At 34.3% G+C, this 19,218-nt stretch overlaps 3 protein-coding genes and 1 pseudogene across 5 annotated transcripts in view; all 4 read left to right on the top strand.

Annotated features, from left to right (window-relative positions):
* The first annotated feature begins 289 nt into the window (after positions 1 to 289).
* On the top strand, positions 290 to 2,109 carry LOC147549065 (two-component response regulator ORR3-like). The gene is made up of 5 exons (XM_086668210.1): positions 290 to 360; positions 1,072 to 1,259; positions 1,360 to 1,400; positions 1,711 to 1,783; positions 1,883 to 2,109. Exons 1-5 carry the CDS (start codon positions 290 to 292, stop codon positions 2,107 to 2,109), a joined length of 600 nt encoding a protein of 199 aa, XP_086524336.1.
* Positions 2,110 to 3,629: 1,520 nt separating this feature from the next.
* On the top strand, positions 3,630 to 4,116 carry LOC147549064 (1-aminocyclopropane-1-carboxylate oxidase 1 pseudogene; annotated as a pseudogene).
* Positions 4,117 to 4,825: 709 nt separating this feature from the next.
* LOC147549063 (tubulin-folding cofactor B-like) lies at positions 4,826 to 16,070 on the top strand. Of its 3 annotated transcripts, XR_015237080.1 has the most exons (7): positions 4,827 to 5,403; positions 5,736 to 5,854; positions 6,087 to 6,148; positions 6,590 to 6,631; positions 10,937 to 11,085; positions 13,192 to 13,387; positions 14,557 to 16,070. XR_015237080.1 is itself a non-coding variant. In XM_086666763.1 (5 exons), the coding sequence occupies exons 1-5, from the start codon at positions 5,384 to 5,386 to the stop codon at positions 14,620 to 14,622; spliced, it is 309 nt and encodes a 102-aa protein (XP_086522889.1). In that variant the 5' UTR covers positions 4,827 to 5,383; the 3' UTR covers positions 14,623 to 16,070. The 3 variants fall into 3 exon arrangements, 1 of the variants encoding a protein (XP_086522889.1); XR_015237079.1 differs by lacking the exon at positions 10,937 to 11,085 and having other exon boundaries at positions 4,826 to 5,403; XM_086666763.1 differs by lacking the exons at positions 10,937 to 11,085; positions 13,192 to 13,387.
* LOC147549061 (uncharacterized) overlaps positions 14,552 to 19,218 on the top strand; it is a 45,565-nt gene continuing 40,898 nt past the window's right edge. Inside the window, exons 1-2 of the mRNA XM_086666762.1 lie at positions 14,552 to 14,632; positions 17,587 to 18,168. The gene's annotated coding sequence lies outside the window, so the exon portion shown is untranslated. The remainder of the gene's footprint in view (positions 14,633 to 17,586; positions 18,169 to 19,218) is intronic.

The following is a 19,218-nucleotide window of genomic DNA, read 5'->3' as shown; positions in this document are numbered from 1 at the left end:
CTAGATCTCAGAGTTTCCTCTCTATAGAAAATATCCAGCTATCCCTCTTCAATCTTCTCTTTAAATTTCTGTGTCTAGAGAGAGAATGTTACCTGTAGAATCCTTCTTTCCATGAATCTCTCTATCTTCCCTATCAATGAAGCTCTCTGTTTTCTTCTATTTTTATTTCTGTCTCTAGATTTATCTCTTTTTAAAACAATAGAGGGAAAGAGAGAAACCGAGATGGAAAGGATATAGGAATTCCCATAAATTTGGGAATCACGTGGGTAGTTTGCTGGATTTAATAACAATGATTAGGAACTTCGCGGGAAAGGTTAATAAGTTGTGTCGCGTGTCCCGGATGAAGCCTCGTGCGCAAAGGTATTTGATGCCGTTAGATCAAGTAGTACGTGTACCGGAAGTTTTGTAGTATCTTAGCTGCATTACATGGAATTTCCGCCAGAAATAAATGCCAAAGATTACCCGCATGTTACAACCAGTATACCGAAAATTCTTCCATCTCCGTTGGACCGTCGGTCACGTGTCTACTAGCTGACGTGGTCAATGATTCTTTTTTTTATCCCAGCTTTGACTAGCTTTATTTTATTCATCCAGACTCCGATTCGACTTCCGTCTTCGCCATTGGATTCGTCTTGGACTCTACTTCTCATCCGTGCATCAATATTCAGGATTCAACCATTGACCAAAATACCCCTAGTCCGTCTTTTTCCCGTTTTTAGCCTTTTTCGCGCTCAATTTCGTAGAAGATACCTGAACAAGAGAAACATACAAATCATCAGAGTAACCGCTCGAAATGGACTAACTAGCCTTAGTTAAGAGATTCAGATGGGACATTTTCATGTCTCATCAGCCGGCCCCCACGGCGACCCTGTCCTTTGTTTGGTTCTTACATTTAGAAGAGACAGTTTAACCTCTTTTTGATAGTCCATTTAAGAGAACTTCTCTGTGAAAAAAAAGAACTTGAAGTAGAAAAAGTGGTAAGACTAGGTCCCTCATTCCAAAAATACAAACTTTGAAGATTTGGTGAGATCTTCTCTTTACTCTAAATTTTGGTGCTATGTAATTTAGTAGTGGGTCTCTCTCTCTCTCTAAACCAACACCACCATTCTCCACCACAATAGCAACAACTTTCTCTATCTCTCTCTCTCTCTCCACTACAAACTTGGCAAATGATACAAAATTTCATGTTTTAGCAATAGATGATAGTCTGATTGACAGAAAACTTATTGAAAGACTACTCAAGACTTCATCATATCAAGGTATTCCAGATTTAAGATGAATCAAGTTTCTTTTCATGAAGATGTCCTAATATTTGAAGTCCCTATATTTTGATTGTTATTTTCTTATGTATTTTGCTAGTTACCACAGTTGATTCTGGAAGTAAAGCTTTTGAATCCTTGGTTTGGAAAAGGACTCCCAAATAAACGAAAACCCACCTCCTATTTCATCACATCACCAGATAAAATCATTTTATTATGTGATTGTTTTTTTTTCATGATATAAATTTGACTCGTCTAAATTTAAATCAACTGAACTAAGCTGACCTAATATCAACCTATATCAGCTATCAGTCAAGTCATATAAAAATAAATTATCTGAAATCTGACTCGAGTCAATTCAAACTGTGAATAAGTTCTCTTTAATTATAGTTTAGTTTTGTGGGTTTTGTGATCCATTTTCAATTCTTATTTTTATTTTATTTTTTTACAGGAGATTCAAGCTAATCTGATAATAACAGATTACTGTATGCCAGGAATGACAGGATATGATCTTCTGAGTAAAGGTATTTAAATATTTTATAGATCTTTATTTTCAAAATCTCTTTTTTTTTTTTTCTTTACAAAAAGTTTGATAGATTTTCCTCACTTTTCTTTTTTATTGTTTCAGGAATCATCATGTTTAAAAGATATGCCGGTTGTGATAATGTCATCAGAAAATGTACCATCAAGAATTAACATGTGTTTAGAGGAAGGAGTTGAAGAATTCTTTCTTAAACCAGTTAAATTATCAGATGTAAAAAAGGCTAAAATCCCATTTGTTAAAGGGAAAATCAAGAGAAGAATTAAATCAACAATTACAACATTTGAACAAAAAGAGGAAAGCCATTGATGAAGTTCTTCTTTCACCAGAGAAGACAAGAATTAGCAGTTGTCTAAATTGAGTATTTTTTGTTTCTTTGTATCTCATTAGTGTATTTCTTCGTCATGCTTTATAATAGCACTTAGGAGAGTTAATATTATGAATTCTAGATAAAATATCAAATTTTGATTGAAATTCCTATTTCATTGTATCTTTCTTATGTTTGGATGTTTAATTTAATGTATAAAAGAGAGGAGAGTGCACAAGAAAGCAACTTGAAATGTATTTATGGGGAAGTTGTCCAGTAACCAAATAATTAAGTCCACAAGTTAGACAAGCTCAAATCCGAGCCTATCGTTTCAAAACCAGATATTGGTCTAATTTTTATAATTAGTGGCTAGTCTCATTGCTACCACCATTGTCACTCCACCACCAACAGTAACACTAACACCATTATACTGCTACGTCCATTACCACAACTATACTAACAAACCCACTCGCCGAACCAACACTACCTTCATAATTCACTCCACCACCACCACCACCAATACCATAATTCTACGCGCCAGTAGCGACCGCCATAACCGCCACAACTCCAACACCACCAACACACATCCACCACCACTACTCTATTATTGCCTCGGATTATTCGGTCCGAGACCCATGAAAAGTGCCAAGAGTGAAGGCGAGACTGAGTGAAAACTAGGGATGCTTTTAGGGGCACCCTTACTCTCTCTCCCTCTCAAAATTCGTTTATATTTTGGGGTTTTAGGGTCTGTGTGATGCGCGCGAAAGTATTTGAACGGGAAAACCAAGTTTTTCTTACCGGAAAGAAAATGGAGTCGTTGAAATGTGGAATCAAGGGTCCATTTGATACGTGTGAAAAAGTGAATAAGAAAGTCGTTTTCGCAAAATAATCAATTTCTGCTGTTTGGTTGGCCACTAAGAAAAATCAATTTCTTAAGAACTAAAAAAGTGGGCAAATGAGTTGATAATTTTTCTCAGAAAATAGGTGTTAAAGTGGTTTTCTTAGGTTGTGTTTGATAGACACTTTCTGTAGGGAAAAGGGAAATATTTTCTCCTAAATATTAATTTTCAATGTGTTTGACAGGCAATAGGGGAAAGAAGGAAACGGACTCACGTGACTTTTTGGTCCAATTTTTTCTCCTAAAATAGAGAATCTCTTACCCACCTATTAGCCGAGAATTTTTTTCTTGTCGGGCATATAACCCATTAATGATAAGATTTCAACCAATAAAATCCTTCTCTCTTCACATTATTCTCATTGACTGTCTAGATAGAATAGAGGAGAAAGAGTACCCATCATCAACAACTTGAACCAGATTGGATTCTCCATCATTTTTGTTGTAGTTGTTAGCTTTAGTTTCTACCAGATTGGGAAAGATTTGGCATCGCCCTAAGGCTAAGTTGGACGAATCCATTAATCTACCGAACGACCTTTTTTCACTTTAAGACATGCTTCAGTTCTTAAACATGGAAGATAAAAAAATGAACTATGAAATTTCTACCCATATTCAGGATAGTAGTGGATGTTTACATTATACATTAACCAGATAATATTGGCAGAGAAATTATCAGAACACATGTGTGAGAACTTAAGGTTAAAGAGAGATTACCTGAAAAAAAGCCTTGGCAGGACCAGCAGGACCTTCTGTTGGAAGGAAAGTGGCCAAGTACCCACGATGTGATCGACCACAGCTAGTTACTGGCCTTCGAGCAGACACTGATGCCGTTGTTATCATTTTCTTGCTCCAAGATTATTGACCTCCTGGTCTTGAATTCTAAAAAGATGGAAAATGGGTGTATATACCACCTTCAAAGAATAACACAATTTTCATTAATACGATCATCACGTAGAGGTGGAAAGGATAAGAGCGTTATTCAACGACTCATGGCAGACAAGAACGGGAGCATCCATCTAGTGATGCAGTCATTTCTCCTGCTCCTGAATTGTCGTATCTTATTAACCATGGCTTCCAGGACTACCTTCATATCTATGCTACAACCAAGACTTGAATCCATGAAAAAGATGTTATTGGACAATCAAATCTACCATATTAAAGGCCTAATTAATTATTCGCAAATTTATACAAGTTTATGTTGGCTTTCTGCGTTTGTTTATTGATCTTCATATATTTTTATTAAGTTATTTTGTACTGTTTAAAGATCATAAGATGGACATTGGTAATTGATCATTGACTGTAAATTAGAAAGAGAAAAAGATAAAGACGAAAGGGAAGATATGTTGCTTGTGATGATACTGATGAAAAATGATCTTGAGAGAGAAGGTGAAAATTTTGTTGGGCGAGCTTAATTTTACTAGTAGAAACATATACTCAAGCTAGAGGCTGGAAGTAATTTCATAAATTTTTCTGTTAAAGTATGAATAAGAGTTAAATCTATCACATTCCTATATAGTTAGTATTTGATCCATATTGGCATAAACAACTACAAATGAAACTACAACCACTTATGCGCTTACGCCAGTCAAACAACAGAAGATAGAAAATGAAGAAATAATTATTTTTTTCTCCCAGCGAACCAAACGATAGAAAATATGAAATTATTTATAGAGATAATTATTCTCGAAGAAAAAGTTTCTCGAGGTAAAAGTTTCTCTATTTTTTTTCCTTTCCCCTAATTGCTATCAAACAAAACCTTAGGAAACACGCTCTCTTTCCTCTCTTGGGGGTTATTTATGTAAATTCAGCTTGTTTTTCTCTTTTCTCTCTTTCTGTTGTAGTGTTGCAGATGAGAGCGACGGTGAGATGCTATCATTCTTCTCTCTCCTTCCATCTCCCCCACCTTTTCTTGAAATCTCTCGCCTCACAACAATCTTCGTTCAAAGGGAGAAATTAGGGTGAAGAATCTACCCCTAATTGAAGAAACAAAGAATTAAACACTAATTGAAGAATCAATTCAAGAATCACCCCCTAGTTGAAGAACCCTAGTTGAATAATCAATCAAGAATCAAACAAAGCTCAAGTTAGGGTTTTAATCGTTTTTTCTTCGTCTTGTTTCATTCTTGACCTAAAGCTCGGTTGAATTAGGGTTACAGATTTTTGTAACAACACTGAAGGGTTGCGATTTATAAATCTCAAGTTAGAAAGAGTGGAATTTTCAAGGGTATTGAAACAGAAATTCCACTCTTTCAAATCGTCTTTGTATTACTATTGCTTGGAAGGAAGGAAGGAGGAAGTGATGGCTAATAAGTTACAGATTGAGGGAGACGATTCTGTCCTTCTCCGAGTAACGCATTCTAAACTCAAGACCTTCTCATCAGATGTTTGTTTCTCTCTCCAGGTACTACGCTCTTCCTTTCTCTCTCTCTCTCTCTCTCTCTCTCTCTAAATCTGCAGACTAATTTTATTAACAAAAATGTTGGTATCTTAATTACTTGATATAATGAATGTTTTGTTTAATGTTTTGAAAACCTAAGTTCCTATTTGTTTTTCATGGAAGGTTTACAATTGACAAACCAAAGTGGCTACTGGCTATATCATATACTGTACAAATGGGAAGAATTTGGACTAGTGCCAACTTACACCCCGATTCATGTTTAAAGTTTTTCTTAGTGTGGCTTCTTATATGTGTTACATGATCTTATCTGATCAACTTGTTCTAATTTATGGAAGGTTCCGATTACATATAGTAGATCTGGATCCGTCTTCAGTAACCTCTGGTGGCTGGTTGGAAGATACTTCATTGGTGGAGAAATACTCAATTTCTGAAGAAGCCTATGACAAACTAGGTGGTGAGTTTTATTTGATTAGTGTCAATCTTGAGAGATTGTTAGGTTGTTGAGCTTGGGTCTTGGTCAGTATTCCCTTGTACTGGGGAAGTGTTTTTTTTTGTTTCTTTTTAACTTCTCATTTTCCTTGCTGTTTCTTACTTTACGTAAAGAAAATGTTTTGTTTTCTAACTTTTCTTTACGTTGTATTTCTCGTTCTTGGATTCTTAACATTAACAACTCATGAATGTTTCAGGTACTTTTAGAAAATTCAAGGAAAAAATGGCTTCTCAAAACCCATCAATTGTACAGAGTAAAGTAAGCCCCTAAGTTTTATTGTTAACATACTTAAGATCATCTTATCTTACCATGGAAACCAATTTTTTTTATTACTGCTTTAAAATCAGTCCAACACTCTGTCCATTCGATGTATACCATGTAGTAGCCTCTATATATTATGCTATCTCTTCACTAAAGTTATAAGTCGAAGATGACATACATTATGAGAAATGGATGCACAAGTGCCGGTGGAAGGAATTTATGACAAGGTTCAAATATCATTCTGAGGTGTCTTGGGTAGGAACTCATACCTAATTTCAAACAAATTAAGACATTTGATTGAGCAAAACATCTTTGAAACAAGTAAACAACCTTAGAGAGCCCCGGGTTACCACCAAAATATAAACAGAGCAGGAAATACGATGAATTTGATGTTTTGGATCATAGTGTTGCCTTAATTGATATGGATTTTGTGTGCAGATACCAGATAACTACATGGAAGACCTTTGTGCAAATATCAAGGTTAGACATCTCTGTCAGTTTAATTTGTGTTCCTTTCTTTTAGTTATCTTTTCCTTCCAGTGGCAATTACCATATCTACCATGAAATGTTTTATGTGGATGTACTTGTTTGATACAAAAAAATGAATCTACCTTCACCCGATGCTGAGTGTGTCAGGGCTCATTTGTCAAGTATAATATTATATTCTTTATATATGAAATAGATAAGGGAATAGTAACAGAGATATGTAAGTTGGTTACAACTATGTTAACACTGATGTTTTATTAGACTATTAGTGTCTATTAACAGTATTAGTGGCGCATTTAAGGTTGAGGAGAACTCTATCGCGTTAATTGATGAGAGATTGTAAAAAAGTATATTAATGGATTTACTTGGTTTCAGTGAAAGGATAAGTAGCACAGTGAGAGAAAATGGTAGTTCGGGGATTCATATTACTTAGAATCAGAAAAATTTTCAGCTTTAGTCTGCAGCCTCTTAGTTGATGGTCGTGAAAATCCTGAGCTAAAATAAAAGAATTTCGCCCTAGATAATTATCAAAAAGGTGCATAACGTACATAGTGGTTTCATATTTCATGGATAGCCTACTTAAATGAGTTTATGGGTTGTTTATTTACTATCAATGGTAATTCTATTGGAACTTCCATTATAACGAAGGAGCTGGGATAGCCTACTTAAATGAGTTTATGGGTTGTTTATTTACTATCAGTGGTAATTCTAGAATAACATGTTCAATTCATAAATCTCAGGTTTTTCCTTTGATTTGTTTTACTCAATTGGATAAAAACCTAAACATTGACCATCACATTTTTTTTACTTGGAAGAACAAGATCTTCTAATTGATTTTCTTGATGGTACCGATGAATTCAAAGTCTTGACTCTTGGCTCTTGACTATCACTTTTTCTATATAAAGCTGTTGTTGTCTTCCTTTCTTGCAACTCATTAAGCGTAGCTATCATTACTAGAAGACATGTTGCTTTCTTGTCCTATCACATACTTGTTATATCATTTTATTAAAGAAGTTTCAATATTACCTTATGCAAGTACATATATTCTATTTGTCCACCAATAATTAAGGGAAGGGTTCCACAATCCTGGGGATTGATGCTTAATACATGGTGTATATGTCTTGTTTTACCCAATAATTGATTTTTTTCTTATTTACACTACTGCGCCTGCTTCATAATAGTGATGCGTAAGAAACTTCAATGTGCTATGTAGTATATTGTTCCATCAATATTCGAGGGAGGATTATACATTTGTCCGTTGTGATGCTTAAGAATTAAAACTTTAATGTGGTATACCACATTGTTCCATCGACATTCGAGAGAAAGATTATACATTTGTCGATTCTGATGCTTGAGAAATAGAACCTCAATGTGTTATACCACATTGTTTCGTCGAGAAAGATTTTACATTTGTTAGTTGTGATGCTTGAGAAATGGAACCTTAATGTGGTATACCACATTGTTCCATCAATATTTTCGGGAAGGATTATATATTTGTCGGTTGTGATGCCTAAGAAATGGAACTTTAATGTGGTATACCACATTGTTCCATCGATATTTTCGGGAAGGAATATAAATTTGTCCGCTGTGATGCCTAATAAAATTGAACTTTAATGTGGTATACCTCATTGGTCAATCAATATTTTCGAGAAGGATTATACATTTGTCGGTTGTGATGCCTAAGAAATGGAACTTTAATGTGGTATACCACATTGTTCCATCGATATTTTCGGGATGGACTTTACATTTGTTGGCTGTGATGCTTAAGAAATGGAACTTTAATGTGGTACGCCACATTGTTCCATCAATATTTTCGGGAAGGAATATACATTTGTCCGCTGTGATGCCTAATAAAATTGATTTTTGATCTGGTATGCCACATTGGTCAATTAATATTTTCGAGAAGGATTATACATTTGTCGGTTGTGATGCCTAAAAATGGAACTTTAATGTGGTATACCACATTGTTCCATCGATATTTTCGGGATGGATTTTACATTTGTTGGCTGTGATGCTTAAGAAATGGAACTTTAATGTGGTACGCCACATTGTTCCATCAATATTTTCGGGAAGGAATATAGATTTGTCCGCTGTGATGCCTAAGAAAATTGAACTTTAATGTGGTATACCACATTGGTCAATCAATATTTTCGAGAAGGATTATACATTTGTCGGTTGTGATGCCTAAGAAATGGATCTTAAATGTGGTATATCACATTGTTCTATCGATATTTTAAGGATTACAGATTTGTCGGTTGTGATGCCTAAATAATGGAACTTTAATGTGGGATACCACATTGTTCCATGAATAATTTCGAGAAAGATTATACATTTGTCGGTTGTGATGCCTAAGAAATGGAACTTTAATGTGGTATACCACATTGTTCCATTTGTATTTTTGGGAAGAAACAAATATTTGTCGGTTGTGATGCCTAAGAAATGGCAGTATAATGTGGTTTACCATATTTTTCCATCAATATTCTTGGGATGGATTATACATTTGTTTGTTTTGATACCTATGAAATGGAACTTTAATGTGGTATACTTTATTGTTCTATAATATTTTCTGAAAGAATTATACATTTGTCAGTTGCGTTGCCTAAGAAATGGAACTTTAATGTGGTATACCACATTGTTCCATCAGTATTTTCGGAAAGCTTATACATTTGTCTGTTGAGATGCCTAAGAAATGAAACTTTAATGTGGTATACCACATTGTTTCATCAATTTTTTTGGAATGGATTATACATTTATCGGTTGTGATGCCTAAGAAATGGAACTTTAAAGTGAAATGCCTAACATCTGTCGAATATAATGCTTAAGAAATGGAACTTTAATGTGTTATACCATATATTTCAATCAATAATCGAGGGAAGGAATATACACTTGTGGGTAGTGATGCTTAAGAAATAGAAATGTGGGATACCATATTGTTCCATCAATAATTGAGGGAAAGATTATATATTTGTCGGTAGTGATGCTTAAGAAATTGAACTTGAATGTGAATATTGTTTCATCAATAATTAAAGAAAGTATTATACACTTGTCGTTAGGGATGCTTAAGAAATGGAACTATAATATGGTATATCATATTTATTTATCAATAATCGAAGACGGAATATACATTTGTGATTTGTCGATAGTGATGCTTTAGAAATGATTTTTTAATGTGCTACATACCATATCGTTCCATCAATTTTCAAGGGAAGAATTATACATTTTGCGGTTGTGATGCTTAAGAATTGAATCTTTTACATGGTATACCACATTGTTCCATCAATATTCGAGGGAAGGATTATACATTTGTCGGTTTCAGTGCTTAAGAAATGGAACTTTAATGTGGTGTACCATTACAATATATTTTCTGCAATAATCGAGGGAAAGATTATACATTTGTCGGTTGTGATGCTTAAGAAATTGAACTTTAATGTGGTATACCAATGCAATAAATTTTCGTCAATAATCGAGGGGAAAATTATACATTTGTCGGTTTTGATGCTTAAGAAATTGAACTTTAATGTGGTTTACCATATATTTCCATCAATAATCGAGGGAAAGATTTTACGTACCTGTGTAGTGATGTCGAAGAAACAAAACTCTAACGTGGTATACCATATTATTCCATTGAAGTTGGGGGAAGGATTATATAATTGTGGTTGTGATGCTTAAGAAATGAAATTTTAATGTGGTATACCATATATTTTCATCAAAATAACCGATTGAAGGAGACCATGTCATGGAGGTTGGTCAATGGTTCTTAGCCCATCAGATATTCTAGAAATGTATAATCTTGGGGATGTTGGTCATTCATCATCCTAATGGACTTTCTTTTTTGTCACTAAGTCAATATGATTCAGAAAAAGAATCAACATTCTTAAAGGCTGGAAATTCAGCTTATTGGTGTAAAAACGAAACAGTTTTCTCCTTCAGTATATAGAATGTATTAGACTATAAAAGGTTTAATGGATAAGCAAATAATTGTCTGTTTCTAGAGTAAGATCATGACTTCGAAAATAGTTTTAGATCTAGGAATGTAAATTGATTCCTCTAATAGGTAACCAAATAAATATTTGTTTTGGTGACTCGAGAAGCAACGCTTCGAAAATAGTTTTAGATCTCCTCTCTTGATGTTAACGAAAAACTGCTTAGGAGAAAAAAAGGTTAGTTAATTTTGGCCAGATTGTTTGATATACGTTACAACTTGAGCATAATTTTGATTGACTTGTCCTTAATACTAATAATATAGACTGTAAACCTGACATGTATTTTTAGTTATTAATCGGTTGATGGCTTAAACAGGAGTAAGCAATTTAGTTTGCACTTGAAAAGTTCAAAAGCATTGACAAGGCTGCAAAGATGCCAGTACTAGAATCAGTTTGTTTTCAGCTTTTGTAGATGGAAATTTTAATAAAATCGAAGAGTTCATCTGCTTTTGCATGGCAAAAAAGGTGAGCTTCTTGTGCAGGTAATTTTGGGTATGTTTGTCATATCTTGAGTGCCTGTCCTAGTTAAAAATAAAGGGCATGTTATATCTTTAGATATCTACTCTAGACTCTCTATCAGGAGGTTTGCATTAAAAGTTGAAAGTTAGAATCGGAAATCATTTTGCCACCCTGTTTCGTAAGAGAAGAACAAACTGGTCGAGATGGGTAATAATCTACTAAAATCGTGAAATGTTCAATTTTGTAGCTCTTAACTGTTAAACAATGTCCACTATGTTGCATTATAATACCTAGATCCTTATACAAGGATGATTCTAACTAACATATTGTTAGTGTGGATGACAACTTCAATCATTATGGATGATCCCCTTAAACAAGCACAAGCTTCTCGCACGATGTCAATTTTATTACAGAGACCCCTAAGTCACAAGCTTATCAGGTATCTGCATTCATATTCAGGAGCTGCTAAATATGCTAGCTCAAAGCTGGGAGGTCACTTATTGGTTTTTAAATTAAGAGCATTTCTCTCCTATAGTAGAGAATGTAATGGACTACAAAACGTTCCATGGGCGACCAGTTTACGATTCATTTTATAGTTTCACATAAAATCAAATTTTGAACTCTCGTATGTAAATGGGTCTGCCGTACAAGTAATTAGATAAAAATTATTTCGATGGCAAGAAATAACCTTGCATTTTGGCCTTGTAATTGTCTTGTTTGTTGACGTGGAAGAAAAAAGCAGTGATAAAGAAATAAGGTCCGCTAGTTTTGTCCGAATTGCTTGATTTTTGTAACAATCTAACTTCGTATAACCCTGCACCTCTTTATACGGATATAAACTAGGTTCCTTCTATTAGGAGTTGAATTTAAGGGGTCACGATTTGTTTGTCCCGGTACATTTGTGGGCCTCGGACACCGAAAGCTTTATGAGGACTCAGGTGTAAAAGTTCACCTAAGTTGTAGTCTCTGTAGCAGTTATTCATTGGTTAACTGCTTCAATCGGAATCGGCAATTTAGTTTGCACTTGAAAGATTTAGGAGAAATTTCATGACATCTTTGTAGATTTTCTTCTGGACTTTTGCTGCAAAGTTTCAAATTTGGATCTGTGTTTTCAAGTTTCATAGTTGGAATGTTTTGTATCGTGATTGATTAGTTACTTTTTATGAGAACCCAAATGCTTTTCTGATATCTGCATAGCTAAATTAGATTTGCAGCTGAGAACACTAGAGTAATACTATATTTTAACCTGTAATTCAAATAGTTCTACCAGTGGTTATTGATGCTTATATTATGATCATGGACAATACCCTACCATCAGTAATTGTGGAATGCCTAACAAGTTTGTTTCGGATAAGTAAAAGATATATTACAGAATAGCCGTAAAGATCACACATTTGTCTTCTTCAGTTAAAAAACATTTTTGAAATCTGAAGAGAATCAGTTCCTACAATAGTTCTACAAGAGCATCTGTGAGGGGTTTGCATCTTAAGTTCGGAATTAGAACTGGAGTTTAGTTCGTTGTTAAGCCAATCTGATTCGTAAACACAATAATTGCTTCAATCATTTACAATGATCATTCCAGACAAGAACAAGCTTAGCGTCTAATATCTCTTCTATAATGGATTTTTTTTGTGTTAGTCTTCAAGAAGGATTCACTGAATTAAGTTCTCTCAGGCCTGGGAAATTAGATTTTGGTATTCACGGCGCAATTAATCTCTCTTAGATTAGAGAATAAATTAGACTGTACGATAAAAGGCTTCATGAATAAACTCCATATTTATTGATTTCAATTTTATTGTTGTCTCATGTTTCAACATTGAGATTTGACATCGAAATCAGATTTTGACCTTGAGATGTAAATTGATTTCTCTTAAGGTAATCAAGCAAAAATCTGTTTTTCCCAATGGCGAGAGGAAATCATGCCAGCCTAGTGTTTACTTTCTTTTTCGTTTTCGAACAAAAAAAAACAGTGAAGGAGAAAGAAGGCTAGTCAATTTCCCGCAGATTGCTTGATTTACATTACAATTTAGAAGTACTTTTAGTTTTTGATTGACTTTTCCTCAATAGTCTATTTGGCAGTTATAGTTTGCATTTGCACTTGAAAATATGCAGAGAATTGTCCAGGCTGCAGAGATGCAAATACTGGAATCAGTTTGTTTTTCAGTTTTCATAGCTTGAATTTTCAAGAAAATCAGTGAGTTCAACTTGTATTGTCAACGAGAACTACGAAGATTAATTTTCTTATTTGATTGCCAAGATGTTGAAGATGATTATTGAGGTGAAAGAGGGAGAGAGGAAGGCTAGAAAGGTGAGTTCTCCTTCTAGTTGAATCGTATTACCTAAATAAGTTCATATTAATGGTACAGTATCTGCAGCTTGTTTCTCACGTCACTACTAGTTAAATAATATCGATAGTGCATGTTGTATCGAAGAAATAATGTGTTCCAGTTTTTTTTCAATTGCTTGAGGTTAATACATGCCTGGGGATATTGGTAATTCATCACTCATAAAATAAATGGTCTGGCCTATAAGTTTCTCCTCAGGAAACTCCACTACGAGGTTTGCTCATAAGTTTGGAAGTTTGAATCGAAATTTATTTCGTCACCAAGCCATTCTGATTTGTAAATAGCAGAACTAATTGCTCGAAACGGGTAATGATCTATTTAGATCGTGAATATAAGAATTATACTAGCTCTAAGCCTGTAGCTGCTTAACAATAATATGTTACATTGCGATAGCTGGCCCTTATACTGAGACTACCCTAACTAAATATTTTTTCTGTAAACGACATGCTTCAATCACTTGTGGTAATCCTTCCAAACAAGCACAAGCTTATTGCCTAAGGTCTCTTTGATTACAGGTCGCAAAGCTTATCTAGGTGTATGCAATCACATTAGTTGATGAAGTTGGCTTCTTCTTTTTAAATTCTACTTTTAGAGATAATTATCGCAAAATCCATTTTGATTATTTGCTGTTTTGTGTTTCTCAAAATTTATTAACTCTACTTTATTGTTTCAACTAGATTTCTAGTAAGAGGGCAGGGTTTCAGCCTTAAGGTTGTTTGTCCGAATCCTTCGCAGTCGTGGTCACCGAAAAGCCTTATCTAGATTGCATCTGCATAGATCGGCAAATAAAATCAGTGAGACTTGGGTGTAAAAATTCACCCAAGTTGTAGTCAACACTAATAACTTGAAATGTTGACCAGACATCTAATGCCTACTTGCAGTTATTCATCAATTTACCGCTTGAACAAGAATGTTCGATCTCAGTTTGCCCTTGATAGATTGAGTGTAATTGACAGAGAATCTTCTTAGAATTGACAAAGCATCCAATTTATTAACTATACTCTTATTTGTTAGTTTTTCAATTTTATAGTTAGATTTCTTATGGCGTAATAGATTAGTTATTTCTAAAGAAAATGTGAAGAGTTCATATAACATTTGACAGATATGATGCTTTTCTGATATTGAATTGCAGGATAACATGATTATTGAGGTGAAGGAGGGAATAAATTGGATGGTTAAAAAGGCGAGCTTCGTTTAAAAATATGCAGGTAATTCTCTTTCTAGTTAAACATATCAGTCATATAGTATCTGCAGTTGCTCTCTCATCACTTATCACTATTAGTTACATAGTGTCTATAGTCGTCAATCACGCATAAAAAACTCTGGCCGAGTATATTGTAACCTTGGCGGTTATTTTGTTTTCTATTTCATGGGATTGTCTGAGACCGTCATAAACATATTAATGTGTCAAGACATTAGTATGAAAGATGCAAACGACCTGTCAAAGCTAAAACACCTTTTAGGAAAATTTAGGAACCGTACATGATAGTCTGGCAGATTGTCGGCACAAAATTGAACTGACAGTAAGGCACAAAATTTGAGGGAAGGAGTACATATTTGTTGGTTGTGATGCCTAAGAAATGGAACTTTAATGTGGTATACCAATTTGTTCCATCAATGTTTTCGGGAAGGATGAAACTTTTGTTGGTTGTGAATTGTGATGCCTAAAAAATGGAACTTTAAGGTGGTATACCACAGCGTTGCATCAATATTTTCGGGAAGGATTATACATTTGTTGGTTGTGATGCCTAAGAAATGGGACTTTAATGTGCATACCACATTGTTCCAATCAATATTTTCGGGAAGGATTATACATTTGTCGGTTGTGATGCCTAAGAAATGGAACTTCAATGTGGTGTACCACATTGTTCCACAATATTTTTGGTCAGGATTTTACATTTGTCGGTTGTAATGCCTAAGCAATAAAACTTTAATGTGGTATACCACATTGTTCCAAAATATTTTCGAGAAGGATTATACATTTGTCGGTTGTGATGCCTAAGAAATGGAACTTTAATTTGGTATACCACATTGTTCTATCAAAATTTTTCAAGAAAGATTTTACATTTGTCGGTTGTGATGCCTAAGGAATGGAACTTCAATGTGGTCTAACACATTGTTCCACCAATATTCGAGGGAAGGATTATACATTTGTCTCTTGTGATGTTTGAAAAATGGAACATTAATGTTGTTGATTTCCATCAATTTTTGAGGGAAGGATTGAACGTTTGTCGGTTGTGATGCTTGAGAAATGGAATTTTAATGTAGTATACCATATATTTCTATCAACAACGGAGGAAAGAATTATCCGTTTGTCGGTTGTGATGCCTAAGAAATGAAACTTTAATGTGGTATACCACATTGTCCAATCAATGTTTACGGGAAGGATTATACATTTGTTGGCTATAATGCTTAATAAATGGAACTTTAATGTGTTGTACCATATATTTCAAATCAATAATCGTGAGAAGGATTACACACTTGAGGGTAGTGATGCTTGAGATATGAGAGTGTGGTATATACCATAGTGTTCCATGAATAATCGAGGGAAAAATTATATGTATGTATGTAGCGATGCTTAATATATGTAAATTTAATGTGATATATCTTATTGTTCCATCAATAATCCAGGGAAGTATTATACATTTGTCGGTAGCGATGCTTAAGAAATGAAACTATAATATGGTATACCATATTTAACCATCAATAATAGAGGAAGGATTATACCTTTGTCGATAGTGATGCTTAAGAAATGAAAATTTTATGTGGTATATACCCTATTGTTCCATCAATATTCGAGGGAGGAATTATACGTAATTCTGTTGTGATGCTTAAGAATTATACATTTTCGAGAAGGAATATACATTTGTCGGTTGTGTTGCCTTAAAAATGAATATTTTCGAGAAGGATTATACATTTATTTATCAATAATCGAAAAAGGAATATACATTTGTGATTAGTCGACAGCGATGCCTTAGAAATGAATTTTTAATGTGCTACATACCATATCGTTCCATCAATTTTCAAGGGAAGAATTATACATTTTGCGGTTGTGATGCTCAAGAATTGAATCTTTTACATGGTATACCACATTGTTCCATCAATATTCGAGGGAAGGATTATACATTTGTCGGTTTCAGTGCTTAAGAAATGGAACTTCAATGTGGTATACCATTAGAATATATTTTCTTCAATAATCGAGGGAAAGATTATACATTTGTCGGTTGTGATGCTTAAGAAATTGAACTTTAATGTGGTATACCAATACAATAAATTTCCGTCAATAATCGAGGGGAAAATTATACATTTGTCGGTTTTGATGCTTAAGAAATTGAACTTTAATGTGGTTTACCATATATTTCTATCAATAATCGAGGGAAAGATTTTACATACCTGTGTAGTGATGCCGAAGAAACAGAACTCTAACATGGTATACCATATTATTCCATTAGAGTTGGGGGAAGGATTATATAATTGTGGTTGTGATGCTTAAGAAATGAAATTTTAATGTGGTATACCATATATTTTCATCAATAACCGATTGAAGGCGACCATGTCATGGAGGTTGGTCAATGGTTCTTAGCCCATCAGATATTATAGAAATGTATAATCTTGGGGATGTTGGTCATTCATCATCCTAATGGACTTTCTTTTTTGTCACTAAGTCAATATGATTCAGAAAAAGTATAAACTGAATTTGTACAAATTGTTCACAGCTCTTCCTTTTGAACAAAGTATACAGCATTGTAGTACTTGATTCTTTATACATGAGTCGCTAGCTGATATTTTATTTACGATGAAAAAACTGATTATGTCTTCTGGGAGGCGCTGAATCAACATTCTTAAAGGCTGGAAATTCAGCTTATTGGTGTAAACCCGAGACAGTTTTCTCCTTCAGCATATAGGAATGCAAATTGATTCCTCTAATAGGTAAACAAATAAATATTTGTTTTGGTGACTCGAGAAGCATCGCTTCGAAAATAGTTATAGATCTCCTCTCTTGATGTTGACGAAAAACTGCTTAGGAGAAAAATTTGTTTGATTTAGGTTACAACTTGAGCATAATTTTATGGTTTTAGATTGACTTGTCCTTTATACTGATAATATAGACCGTAAACCTGACATGTATTTTTAGTTATTAATCGCTTGATGGGTTAAACAGGAGTAAGCAATTTAGTTTGCACTTGAAAAGTTCAAAAGCATTGACAAGGCTGCAATAATTTTTTTCTAGAATACAAACAACAACATAAACATTAGATATAATCGCAATAATTTGAGGGTAGAACTACATATTTGTTGGTTGTGATGCCTAAGAAATGGAACTTCAATGTGGTATACCAATTTGTTCCATCCATGTTTTCGGGAAGGATTAAACTTTTGTTGGTTGTAATGCCTAAAAAATGGAACTTTAAGGTGGTATACCACAGTGTTGCATCAATATTTTCGGGAAGGATTATACATTTGTTGGTTGTGATGCCTAAGAAATGGGACTTTGATGTGCATACCACATTGTTCCAATCAATATTTTCAGGAAGGATTATACATTTGTCGGTTGTGATGCCTAAGAAATATAATTCTACAATAATAGATTAGTTATTTCTAATGAAAAAGTGAAGAGTTCATATAACATTTGACAAAATATGATGCTTTTCTGATATTGAATTGCAGGATAACATGATTATTGAGGTGAAGGAGGGAATAAATTGGATGGTTAAAAAGGCGAGCTTCGTTTAAAAGTATGCAGGTAATTCTTTTCTAGTTAAACATATCAGTCGTATAGTAACTGCAGTTGCTCTCTCATCACTTATCACTATTAGTTACATAATGTCTATAGTCGTCAATCACGCATAAAAAACTCTGGCCGAGTATATTGTAACCTTGGCGGTTATTTTGTTTTCTATTTCATGGGATTGTCTGAGACCGTCATAAACATATTAATATGCCAAGACATTAGTATGAAAGATGCAAACGACCTGTCAAAGCTAAAACACCTTTTAGGAAAAATTAGGAACCGTACATGATAATCTGGCAGACTGTCGGCACAAAATTGAACTGACACTAAGGCACATAATCATTTTTCCTATGCACAATGGACGCAATTCAGACTTGCTGTCTCAATAGGATTTAGTAACCGTGGAAGTATTTTTAAACTTTCATTATTAATGAATAATTATAGAAGTACCACGTGGGTGAAATTATTTTCATATTTTTAGGTAGTAAAATTTATTTGTATGACTTAGTCTATCGGCCTCCATCAAACAAAAATCCTACTTATGTCCATGCTTGGTGGTGTGTGACTGTGTGTTTGATGAAAATGGTGGGCGTGTGTGTGGTGGTTTGGCGATGGAGGAAGTGGTGGAGGCCTGGTAGTGGAGGCAGCGACGGGATTCAAACAACAACATAAACATTAGATATAATCGCAATAATTTGAGGGTAGAACTACATATTTGTTGGTTGTGATGCCTAAGAAATGGAACTTCAATGTGGTATACCAATTTGTTCCATCAATGTTTTCGGGAAGGATTAAACTTTTGTTGGTTGTAATGCCTAAAAAATGGAACTTTAAGGTGGTATACCACAGTGTTGCATCAATATTTTCGGGACGGATTATACATTTGTTGGTTGTGATGCCTAAGAAATGGAACTTTAATGTGCATACCACATTGTTCCAATCAATATTTTCGGGAAGGATTATACATTTGCCGTTTGTGATGCCTAAGAAATGGAACTTCAATGTGGAATACCATATTGTTCCACAATATTTTTGGGAAAGATTTTACATTTGTCGGTTGTG

The sequence above is a fragment of the Eschscholzia californica genome, unplaced genomic scaffold, assembly GCF_041429995.1.
Source record: "Eschscholzia californica isolate CP2 unplaced genomic scaffold, dmEscCali1.0.p SCAF_3, whole genome shotgun sequence".
NCBI lineage: Eukaryota > Viridiplantae > Streptophyta > Magnoliopsida > Ranunculales > Papaveraceae > Eschscholzia > Eschscholzia californica.
This window is presented reverse-complemented; position numbering and strand designations above follow the sequence as displayed.